The sequence below is a fragment of the Heliangelus exortis genome, chromosome 12 (assembly GCF_036169615.1).
Source record: "Heliangelus exortis chromosome 12, bHelExo1.hap1, whole genome shotgun sequence".
In the NCBI taxonomy this organism is placed as follows: Eukaryota; Metazoa; Chordata; class Aves; order Apodiformes; family Trochilidae; genus Heliangelus; species Heliangelus exortis.
Window position 1 is genome coordinate 15,892,271 of NC_092433.1, and position 12,836 is coordinate 15,905,106.

At 37.6% G+C, this 12,836-nt stretch overlaps 1 protein-coding gene across 2 annotated transcripts in view; it reads right to left on the reverse strand.

The window, feature by feature from the left end:
- Nucleotides 1-12,836, reverse strand: part of SUCLG2 (succinate-CoA ligase GDP-forming subunit beta) — a 113,899-nt gene that overhangs the window by 46,049 nt on the left and 55,014 nt on the right. For both annotated transcript variants that reach the window (XM_071756261.1, XM_071756258.1), the window contains 5 exons: nucleotides 11,590-11,742; nucleotides 10,559-10,648; nucleotides 7,849-7,945; nucleotides 2,844-3,005; nucleotides 1,134-1,276 (listed from right to left, as the gene is read on the reverse strand). In XM_071756261.1, the coding sequence (XP_071612362.1) occupies nucleotides 1,134-1,276; nucleotides 2,844-3,005; nucleotides 7,849-7,945; nucleotides 10,559-10,648; nucleotides 11,590-11,742 (645 nt within the window). The remainder of the gene's footprint in view (nucleotides 1-1,133; nucleotides 1,277-2,843; nucleotides 3,006-7,848; nucleotides 7,946-10,558; nucleotides 10,649-11,589; nucleotides 11,743-12,836) is intronic.

Genomic DNA, 12,836 nt, shown 5'->3' on the forward strand with positions numbered 1-12,836 from the left:
TATGAAGCCATCTTCTGTTTATTCTGCACTGCAAATTTTCTTCCTGATTTTCCCTTGAAATTTTGCTGCAAACAATATCCTCTTCTATTTGAAAAGTCACAACACTGTCACTTACTGCTGCATAGGGTATACAATTACAGCAATGCCATTTTCACAGGAAGGTGATATTTATAAGAGTTATTATCACAGCCACAATGAACATGAGGCAGATGGATGGGAGAATAGAAAAATGAGACAAAGAAGATAAAACCAGATGCACAAAAAGAAGCAAAATATTGAAACTGGGACTTCAGCAGAGATGTTTAGGTGCTGGAAAAAATAATCAAAGCCCTCTGAGAGGTTTTCATCAGTAAAAAAATCTACAGCAACTTAAGTTTTGGCTACACACAAAAACATAACTTTGTGTTGGCAGGGCTGGTCAGCTGGCCCTGCTCCAATGCCTATGTCTGATCAATACTCTCTCAGTTCACAGCCTACATCTGTCTGCAAAGGGGAGCAGTGATCCCAGCATGCTAACATGCATCCATCTCTAGAAATAACTTCTACTCAATGCTCATAGAATAATTTCTTCTCCTGTTGTTCAAAAAGAAAAGAGCAACTGCACCTCCATCTGCAAAAGAATGTATTAAAATGTACCAGGCTCTGATTCCAGCCTGTTCATCTTAATTAAACACAGACTTCTATCCTGCAGCAGAAAATCAGGTATTTTAAAAAAATCTGAGCTTAAAAGATTATGGATCAGCCTTTAGTATTAGCAATTTGCTTCCTTTCCCTTTTCCTTCTCACTCCACCCAGGCAGTACACTGCTAGAAATAGTACTATAAATATCTAAGCTCCCCCAAAATTGCTGAGCCAGATGTCCAAAGTTCAGCACTGCAATGCCCAGCATCACCACATCTGCATTCCTGCCCAGCCTTGAGAAAGCACCCACTCAAGACCAATCAAACCTGGATGTGGATCAGGAACTGAGAAGTCATTTCACCACTTCATAGTGAAATCATCCCCCTGGAGATTGCCCCTTTAGTAACTCATACTCAGTGTTTTCACCACTATCTGTATTTTTCAGTCCTGTAACACAGATGTTTTTATTGCTGCATGGGGAAGCTCCTGGGCCCCAAACTGATTTTTTTTACCTTAGGATCAGCAGTCAGCAGCTTGAATGCTTGATATACTTGTGCTTCTTTCACACCTCCACCAAGATCCAAGAAGTTGGCTGGTTTTCCACCATTCAGGGAGATGATATCACAGGTTGCCATTGCCAGGCCAGCTCCATTGACTGTAATTGCAAACAGCAAGTGCTTATATTTCACATATTTTAAAGGTAAGGTTTGTGATAAGGCTTAAAGTATATTAGCACAACCACATGGCTCAAAAGGTTACATAAATACTTATTTCTAAATAAGTCAGTACCTATTCGAGGCTGCTCAGTGTACCAAGGAATTTAAACTCTGGTGTATACAGACAAATATTTAAATTTCTTTATGACTGTATCAATTTCAGGACTTAGATGTTAATCTTGCCTTAAGCATGTGTGAACACTGGAATGGTAACTGGGGAAATGCAAAAATGTCAGATTTAAAATCAAATCAAATCAAAGCCACACAAAACCTTCTGAGAACAGTGATGGCATCACAAGACATAATGGTCAAATTGACTCCTGAAGCTCCCCTCCCATCTTTCTGGCAGCAGCAGATGATGCTTGGTATTACTACAAACCAGAAAAAATTTTGGGAACAGAGATCAGATGCTCCTGGAACTGCCTTTTATTAAAAAATTTTGGGAACAGAGATCAGATGCTCCTGGAACTGCCTTTTATTTCATGTTTGCCCCAGTCTAAAAGCATTCCCATAAACATCCTGTAAGCTGGGAAAAGTAGATGTGAATTATTTGTCCCCAGCAAGTTGCTCCTGCTGCACGAAATAAGACTTCTGTGTCACCTGCATTTCAACAGCACTAATACTTAAAAATCAACCAAAACAACAACAAAAAAAACCCCACCAGCTGTAGTATTGCTGGTTATTATTTGTGTTTTTTTTATTTTTGTCTGGTAACAATTGAGATTGAAATGTAACTGTCACTAATCAGGCACCTGAAACACTTTATCAGTGCCTTCTAGATTTGTGGTTAGAATATTGTCTAACCAATACAAATACCATTTTCTAAAACCAGGCATTTCACCGAGCTGAGATAAAATGACTAATTCAATTAGATTCTTAATAAAATGTTGTACTGGCTAACAACATTTTTTTCATTGAGAAATGAAAATTATTCAGAGTATAGCTGACTTTCTTATCTCTTTCAAACACAATAGTAATTTCTGCTCTAGAGAAACTTAAAAAACCCAAAGAATTTAAAATAAACTAAGGTTTATTGTCCTTTTAACAACCAAGCAGCTTTTCTAGTAGCTTTCCTTAAAGGGAAATGGAATTCAATATTAATTTGTAAATGGGAATGCCAGGTTTTAATACACAAGCTTTTGCATGCCTGAGTTTTTGCTTTTGAAAATTAATGATCGAAACCTGATGACTTCTTTTTTTTTTTTTTTTTAGTTACTGGAAAGACCAATTACATCAGCTTAAAAATTCAGAACACAGAAACCCCATGGGTTTCTCCCTTAGTGAGCTTTTTCTCTGGCCACACACAAGCCCCCTGCTGCTGTGGCCTTCATCCCAGTTTCAACACCAGTTTAGTTTCATTCCTGCAAGAACTTGTGGAAGGACAAAGTCAGCAAAACAGACTGCAATTCCATCAGGGTGGATTGAATGTCAGAATGTAAACAGAGTCCATACACTGAAAAAGTATGAATTTGTCTTCAAATGTCTTTTGGATTTATTTGTTCTTACCAAAGCAAGCAATATTGCCATCCAGTCCTATATATTTTAAGTCATATTTGGCAGCTTCATTCTCTATAGGCTCATTTTCAGACTTGTCATCCATGGCAAATATTTCTTTTTGCCTAAATTCTGCATTGTCATCAAAGTTTATCTTGGCATCAAAACAAACAACTAAAGAAAAAAACAAAAACAAAACAACATATAAGTATTTAGAGATTAGAGTTAGTCAGAGCTTGAAATATCACAGCAACCACTACAGCAGGGAGGGGGAGAGGGTTGTTCAGGGACTGATGTTGCTTCCAGCACAGGATCAGCTGCAATTCTAGCACTGAGTCCAGTAGAGAAAGATAAGTTTTCCTCAAAACCTATACTGAGAAAAGATGGAAGCATCTCCAAATCACAGTGCCATGTGCCTTTGTCTATTTTGAAAAAAGCTCCCAAGTTCTAAAGGCAGTTTTTATGATGTAGACAGGTGGTCTGCAGTAATTTCACAAGAGCTGACACTTGGTTAGCAATCCAAAGCAATGTTTGGTAACATGCACTCATTTATATTTAAGCAATTAAAAAAAAAAAAAAAGGTTTCCTGAGCCAAATTTTTAATTTATAATGTTATTAGCTGTGCACACATTATTTCCTTGGAGATAAATAGGAGAGTCTCAGTTTTAAATTTTGGGTTGCATAGGGTTTTCTTGGTTTGGGTTTCTGATGTCGCTGGCATTTTGGTGGTTTTTCTAAATACATTTGTTTTGTAACCAATATTGGATTAAATTAAAACAGGATTAAATTTAATCTCAGCTACTGGAGTTTCAGAAAACTATTCATGAGTGTTTGTGTATAATAAATTTCTCTTGGAAGAGTTAAGATCTTAGGCAATCAACCATCATGTGGGAACTTGCCAACAGGAGAAAAGTTTGAAGTTCATAATCTGCTTCTACTCTACTAGAGCTGCTTTAATTTTTTTTTTTAATAATGAAAAAAGACCCGTACCATTTTTCTTAAGCTTTCAGGTCCTTAAATTTACTAAAACAACTCAAATCAAGAGAAAAACTGCAGTCTCAGAGCTGTTTACCTTAGACATGAACATTTGCAATGTTACGTTAATAGAATCTCATTTCTACACAACATTCATCTTTAACAAAGGCCATGCTGTACAAGTAGTATGAAAAACAGTTATTAATATTTATAAAACCATTTTCACCATCAAAAGCACAGTTATATGCATGATAGATTATACAAATGAATTCTGCTTCTAAACAAGTATCAATAAAAGCTCCAGAGCTTGTATTCATGGAGTAGCTGGTTTTGCTAGAAGCACAGGATTTTTGTCATCTGCCAATTAAACAGCTTACACTGAGAGCAAACAAAACAAAAGAACCCAGAGAAATTGGCAGTTACAGGCTTCTGACCCAACAGTGTTAACAAAGAATTTGCTACTAAATTAAACAAAAAGAAATACATACAGCAATGTATTTTCGAATGGAAATTCACAGATGTGAAAAAAACAGAAAGCACAGCAAGAAATAAATACATCTTTACTGTTACTTTCATAGGGATAATGGTCTTCATATAGAGCCTTATATTTTATCATTAGAAATAACTGCAAGAAGCTATTGAAATGTTCTTCCATTTGTTTATTTTTACTCTTCCTGGAGACACTTCAGATGGAGAAACTGTGAGCAGAAAGAAATAAGCCCAGGAAGGCTCCTGGGTATGGCTGCTAGGAAGATGGCTTTCACAGCTTGAAACCCTCTCCATTTTTCCTTCTCAGCTTCCTGGATGCAAAACACATGAGGAAAAACCTCCAAGAAAACAGAATAAAAACTCCTACCCTCAAATTAACATTGGCACCCTAAATCTGCACAGCCAGTCCAGAAATCTAAGCTGGCAATTTACCCCAGTTATATTTTTCCACGTTGCCACCTGTACTCTAGAACTCCAGCAAGGATGCAGAGTACAGCCACAGATCTTTAGGACTATCAGGTTGATTTCTTCATTCCAAAATGTCCTCTCCTCTCCTTTGCCCCTTCTTGCCCACTCTTTTCCCCTCTGTGTTGGGGAAACAACAGTCAAATACATCCTCAGCACCTCAAAGATTCCCCTATTCTGTTACCTGGCAGCACTGGCTCTGCCCTTCTCCCTCCCTATATGATGAAGATTCACTCACAAGTGAATATTTAAAGGTCCTCCTTGCAGCTTTACCTGGCTGGTACTGAACTGGGGATTTTTCCCTTTCCTCTGCCAAAATAGCAGAATAGGAAAGTGTTTCTACACAAGACATCTGAGCTACTTTTGAACTAGGACATGTGAATACCAGAACAGCCCAGCCCTGGCCCAAGGAGCTCCCCTCAAGCTCATTTCTCTTCCTGAGATTTGTCATTAGGTGTCCCAACTTCTAACATCTGACTGAGCAAAAAGGACTACAGGGTCCTACCTTCCATACTACCCCGTGGTGTTAAGTATCTTGGTCGATTATTCTACTAAAAAAATCATTTCAACAAGTTTCGAGAGTGGAAATTTTGTTTCAAGCTGTCAGTGATCTTGAAGGCAGCAAATAAAGCCCCTGAGTACATCACCCGTGGCAGACAAACAGACCAAAGAATTTGTTTTGAAGGGAATATCATAATCTGCAGGAAAGTTCCAGCAGTTTTGGGTGAACCTATTTCAAAAGGTCCCATTCATCCTCAAAAAGGTCAAAAGTGTCATGTGCTGCACACTGCTAGGACTCAAAAACTCCAGGCCATTCATTTTACACAGCTTTATTGCACTGGTCTGCTTTAACTTCACTTGTGCTACACACAATGAAAAAATCCCTCTCACCTCACACCCAACTGAGCTAATGAGGCCAATGGATCTTTTTTAAATTGCAGGGAAAAACAAAAGTCTATTGGGTCTGAAGGCAAATTGTCCATTTCCAAATTGTCCATTTCCATTTAAAAAACAGCCTACAATAGATCTACACTGACCAGCAGCAGGGCTTTTTGTCTCTCACCCCCAGAACACATTTCACACATAAGAAAAAACAAAGCCAGAGTTAGTTGGTAAGAATTTTACTTATATTTTTAAGCTAAGATTTACAATGCAGAAACTATTGACCCGATGTGCATGGTGTTATGGTACTGCAACTGAGCTGTAAATCTGAGTGCACAGTGCTGCTCAGATAAAAAAAGTTAAAGAAATCAGTAGAAAATATCCTTGAGGTAAACTCTAGGCAGAGAGCTACAGGATTCTGGTGGCAAGAACTCCAAAAAAAAAAAACCTAACAACCAAGAAGGAATTTGAAAAAGGTCAGAAAAAAAGAAGTTTCAAAGGTCAGAAAAAAAAAAGTTTCAAAAAGCAGAATGCATACATTTAGGTCATAAATAACTTCTTAGTTTTACCTGATATCATCTCCTTATGGAAAAAAAAATCATCACACATTTAATAATTATTAGCATTATCTTTGCATTATCCTGATATACTTTAATAGACAAGATATTCCTCTTTTTTTTTTTTAATGTCACTTTCCAATAAGGCATTTTAAGTGTCCCAGAGTCCTTTTCATAACAAAGAGCAAGACCTTTTAGCATGTATTTAAAAAATGGGCCAGGGCAAGATTTATTTTACATTTTTTTAGAGCCTTCCAGAGTTCACTACCAGCAGAATTTTGCTTTCAGGCTGTGGGCAAATCTCTGCCAATTTTTTTGCATTTAGTTTGTTAATAAAAAAAGAAAAATTGGGAGAGACTGAATAGTTTTTCCAACCCCAATTCAGCTTTTGAATTCCTGACAGAAAAACTGAGCCAGAAATATGGGTGCTTTTCAGTGAAAAGCTGTTTATTTTATAAACTAGCTGTGAGTGCATAAAAACTATTTTAAAGATGCTAATTCTTCCAAGTGGTACTGACTCCTACAAGGAACTCCTGTTCAGACATAGCAGTGAGCTTTTCCCAAAAGTTTCCAAGCAGCCCCATTCCTAATGCCTGTTAGAACAGGCAAAAAACTTCCCATTTTCAAATTTCCACTTTAATCTGTAGGCATAGTTTATAAAGCTGGTGAAAAGCTGGAACAGCCTTTCTTGACAAACATTGACAGTGAATACTCAGGAAACACCCACCAGCACTTCCCAATGCAAAGACTTCTCTTAAACCACAAAATGACATCCTAGGATGTCACAAGTGCTTGGGAACTTCAGGCTTTGATACTGAAGGCTCAGAATGCTCCCCTTGAGCTCCACAGCTTCTCCTCTTTATTCATTTAAAGCAAAGACAAGAAATAAAAAAGAAGGGGGCATCCATACTGTAAAAATATTGGTATTAGGAATAAACACAGAGATAAAATTGTTCCATCATCACCTGAAACAGGGAGGTGGTAACTGTGATCCACCTGGATCCACCTTGCTTTACTTAAAAAGACCCAACCCATCTCTACTTCTTCCTCTCTTCACCTTTTTCTAAATTAGTTTGACAAAAATGACAAATGGAAGGAAAGGTTTCTTAGCCTTGTATTCATCATGGTGGAAGTAAAGCAATTACCCTTTCTCTTCTTTATAGGATATAAATATACAAATAATTTTTTCTTTCTGTATAGGATATAGCCAAGTGTCAGTCCCAGCTGGAATTTTCCCTGTGCTCTAATAGGTTGCAGAGTCATGCACTTACAATTTTAATTTATCTAAATGTTTACAGATGTAAAATAACAAGTTGCTTTCTACCAAATCTCAGTAATCCAAGCATCATTAACAAAACCAAAAAAGAAACAAGCCCAAAATAAAACAAAGAAAACCCCAAGTTTGCACAAAGAACAGAAGAATTCACCAAGCATAACATGTAGATGTCAATACTTCCAGTATTTGAATGAAATAACAACAGGTATTGAAATATAAAATCTGCCATGGGAATATTTATGAATGTTGCTTAAATTACATTACAAAACAAAATTAATGCAAAGCTGCTGCTACAGCCTTCTATGCAATTTAATTTATAGTTTGCATAAATAAGGAACTATAAGGCATTCATTTGTTTCCTTCAGTTTCTTACCTTGCCCTTCTGGAGTTTCGCCAAAGGGATTCACTTCAACCTGAGTGGCATCAATTTTCAAGAAAAGATGATACAGCTTCTTAATTTGATCTGCTGCCTAAATTTGATCAAGAGATTTAGGATTACCACACAGAAAAAAAATTGAAGTTAATGTTCTCAAGGAAAAGGTAAACCATTATTGATTATTTTTAATTTATTAAATTGCATACTAGCTCTAGATTATTACTGCTTTTATTTCTGTTTTCTTAATTACACATATATAGTATCTGAAATAGCTCTAACATACCATTATGATACTGCATAACATTTAGTAAATGTGCATTTAAAGATTACAGAACTGGAGATTTTCTACAGAGTAAACAGCACAATTACTATGACAAGTTGAGTGTGAAAAGTACCTAACAGCTCATAATCACATATTCTCTGATATGCTGAGATCTAAGTTGCATTTGCTTTAATCAGTCTAAATTCAGAAACCATAAAACAATGTGTACTCCTTTCTGTGACTTCAGTGACTTTAGAAAAAAATACACATTTCTCCTTCCCACACCAATCTGAAATGTTTTCTTGAAGAAATTATGTTGGAAGGATGCCTGTTTACTCTTTTCAAGGTACTGTTGCTTGTCCCTTCTTGTTCCTCACCATCTAGCTGTGCCACTAGCTCTGTGGAGGAAAGTCTAGTGACTGAGTACCTACTGACTTCCAACTCTTTTATTGTTATAAAGTTCTTCCATTAATACAACACCTTAAATAGAGGCAACGTGCAGATGCATAATAAAAATTCCCTCTGGTTCATTACACATTGACAACCTATTAGCTGAAACAAGTTTGCTGATGAAGAAGTGCACTAATAAAGGACCATTCACGTTTGTTCCCTTATCACTCTTCAGTTAGCTGAAGCACACAAACCAAAAACATTTGGGATCTCTTCTGATAAAAGAAAAGAATAAATAAATCTAAGAAAAACAGGGAGAGCGAAAGGGGGGAAGGGGGAAGGGGGGAAGGCGGGAAGGAGGAAGGAGGAAGGAGGAAGGAGGAAGGAGGAAGGAGGAAGGCGGGAAGGAGGAAGGAGGAAGGAGGAAGGAGGAAGGAGGAAGGAGGAAGGAGGAAGGAGGAAGGAGGAAGGAGGAAGGAGGAAGGAGGAAGGAGGAAGGAGGAAGGAGGAAGGAGGAAGGAGGAAGGAGGAAGGAGGAAGGAGGAAGGAGGAAGGAGGAAGGAGAGGGAAGGAAGGAGGAAGGAGAGGGAGAGGGAGAGGGAGAGGGAGAGGGAGAGGGAGAGGGAGAGGGAGAGGGAGAGGGAGAGGGAGAGGGAGAGGGAGAGGGAGAGGGAGAGGGAGAGGGAGAGGGAGAGGGAGAGGGAGAGGGAGAGGGAGAGGGAGGGGAAAAAAAAAAAAAAAAAAAGAAAGGAAGAAGACATGACAACTTGAAAGCCTCAATCCCAATATTGCACTAAATCAAGAACAGGGTGGTGAGGGATGTTCCCATCTCCCTCTGCTCAGTGATGACCACCTTGCCCCTGAAGTGCTCAGTTTGGGGACCAGCACATCCCAGCCAAGGCAGGAGTCTCCCCAGCTCCACATGGAAGAGGCACCAACAGTGACATTGGAGAGAAAGACCCCTGGGTAACCCCACAGTGATTCTGGGCAACCTGAAAAGCTGTTGCTGCCCTAATACACTGCTGTAATTTTAAGAGATCAACAGAATCATTTAACTTTTATTACTAAGGGCTGCTCCAGCTTTCAGAACTTTCTCATGGTCTACAAGTCCTGAGACATTTCGAGGCAAAGCAGAAAATCCCAACCAAGAAATAGTGGGTGTATAAATAAATATTAGGATTTGTAAGAATGCAACCCATGTCCCTTTGCTTCTGTAAATTCCTTTGAGTTGATAGCACAGGGAATGAAATGCATTGACCTCAGCATTATTGAAATGTATTGTTGAACACTCCATATATTGTTGGTAATTATTAAGTGCCAGAACTCTTCCAGGGTTGAAAGGTTCCACATAATCATTTCTCCTCATTAGACATACAGCTAAATCTTCAACTATGTGTTAATCAACTTAATGATTATGCATTTGTTAATTGCACAGTTGGGGTAGAAAATAATTAAAACCACTGGATTAAAAATAAAGGAGTTCTACAAAAATGACTTTTTTATACCATGGGAGAAAAAAAAAAAGACAGAATCAGCTTACACAAGCTTTTTCTTATTTGGAAAATGATTCAAAAAGGCAAATATCTTGCATATTTGTGTAAATTATGGAATTCTAAAATATATATAAACGAAATCCTGAAAAGAACAAGCTGACAGCCTTTTGGTTTTGAGTTGAATATTGAAAAAAAAAAAAAGAGGCTTCAATTCCATAGAGCAATACACTTTTACTTCTCCCCACGTTAAGGGTCAAATTTTCCAAAAAAACTCTAGACATGTCAATCACTGAGCTCCAGCAGGATCCCAATAAAATCCAAAGAATCCCACATGGTACAACTGCATGTTGGCATCAGTTGCTTCAAAGGCTCTGGAACAATAAGGACCTTATTCAGATTGCTGATGTCTGATGCCAGCTATATAGGTAAAATTTAGTATTTAAAGTATCAAGAGTCCTGATTTAATTATCACTCATCCTTCCATGTCTACTTGGAAAGCATTTCCCATACAGTTTGGCTAAAAGGCCTTCAGTAAAAAACTAAAGGAGCAGAGGTCAGTTACCTGCTGTTGCAAAGGTCCATTGAATCCCAAATTTTTTGCCATCTGCAGTGCCTGAAGATCCTTTATGCCTTCAAAAATATCTATTTCCTCCTGTAACAATAGCAGGCATAAACATAGCTAAATATTCAATTGGAATGGAGATTTATAACTTCAAAAGGAAAACACTCAGTATACATTTGCAAATTGGTAATTAAAGGATGGCTGTTTGCCAAAGTTCTCTGAGATTGAGGCTACAGCAGCTGCCTATAGGGTGTGTTATAATTACCACACCAACTATGAAACAGTCCCTTCCACAAAAATATATAATTCTTCAGGGTGGCATGTTGACAAGACAATGTGACACCAGTTTTCACTTTTAATTACTGTACAGATGGCGTTGACGAATATTTAGTCTGTTAATTTTTATTACATCTTCTGGAGTATTTTCAAGGCAATGGTGACACCGACCAATAACACTGTGAAGTTTATATAAATTAAAAATGTACATTAAATATTTTTACATTTTTTAAATAATTACACTTGATTGTATCATTTATTTTCACAGATGAGTAACTCGTCTCCTCATTATCATAAAAAAATACTTAAATGCAGTCATCATTAAAAAGGCAATTACAACAGTTGGATTTGAGATGCGAGAGTCATCCAGGTACAAAGAAATAATTAACAACTCTGTCAATTAGGAAAAAATGATCACTGAAACATTAATCATATTGGCACTGATCCACTTCTGAAAAAACTCTGTACATTCCTGAAAGCCAATCTCACTCATGAAACATTTTAGATATTAAGTTTACATATGACATAAAAGCCAATTTTAAGCCTGAGCTGGTGACACAACACTAACAAAATCAGATGTTAAACACACTTCATTTATCTGTTCCATGACAGTTCTGATCCCCTGTTTGGTGAAATACAATTTTTATGGTTAATATTGTCTTCTTTCTGTACATGGAAGAAGGAAACTGGAAGAAGAAAGAGAGGGGGAAAGCAACTGACAGGGAAAATTTTAGTCTAAAATATCATTCAAATACCTTAAAGATAAGTTCTGGACTAGTAGCTGCAACTTCTTCTATGTCAACACCACCCTGTGGGCTGCCAACCATCACAGGTCCATTGCAGGCTCTGTCCATCAAAATTGCAAAGTAGGTTTCCCTGGAAATATTCAGTGCTTCTGCAACCATCACCTACAAATGAACACAGGGAAGAAAAAAATACAGCAACAGTTCTGACTGGTCCATTTAGTTGGTGACAATTAATCTGAACACAGCTTTGCTTCCATGGTGTTAAGAATAGTGAGTGTTGCAAAATCTTTTTGTTGTGTAAAAAGCAATTAAAAATGAACTGAACAAATGAGTATTTCCCTCTGCCGAGAGCAAGCAGAGAACATGGTGGCTTACTTTTCCTGCACTGCCTTAAAATAGAACAGCTTGATACTTGCTATCCTGAAAAGAAATGTTTCTTTCATTGCTTTTACAAGGTATTACAATTTTTTTTGTACCCAAGAAATTCTTTCTCTCTTAATAAGAGAATCCCCTGATGCTGCTCTTCTCACCGAGGCATGTAACAACCAGTGTAAACCAGAAATACCTAATTGCTGGCTTTTTTTCCAAGAAGAGGATCAAATCTGCTGCTGCATCCATAAAGGAGACCTCTATAGTATTCCCAACAAGCAATTTGAAATGCTACCACCAGAAAAACTCGTGTCATTGAGTCTTGCAAATCCCAGAGCTGTACGAGAGGGTGTGTTGCCTTTCTGATCCATCCCATCAGTAGGGATGTTCCTTACCAGTGAAGCTTCTGGCTTAAATTCTCTCCTGCACCCTGACAAAAAGCCATCCCACACTTAGAATCTCACAACTGAATTCCTGCCCTGCCTAAATATATCCTAAGGAAATGGGTTTACAGATAATTCTGCCACCCAGCTTTTCACTTCCAGTTTGGAGAGACATGCAGATGTGTAACCTTTAGGGACTGACTCATTCTGGGAACAGAAACATTTCTTTTTCCAAAGAGCTACTCATTTCTATTTATTACTATAAACTACAGAGCCCTTTCATATCAATATCTGACAATACCTGAGCATTCAGCAAAAAAGATTATTCAAATCCTACACATTGAGCATCTACAAGTACTCACATTAAAACTGGGGGGAAAACAGCTTGTATAAATTCTTTGTAACAGTTTTTCCTTTTCCCCAAAAATATGCCAATGCCAAAGTCCTTTCCATTTCAGTATTACAATAACTATATATTCCTTTTTAAAACTGCAATAGTTTAGC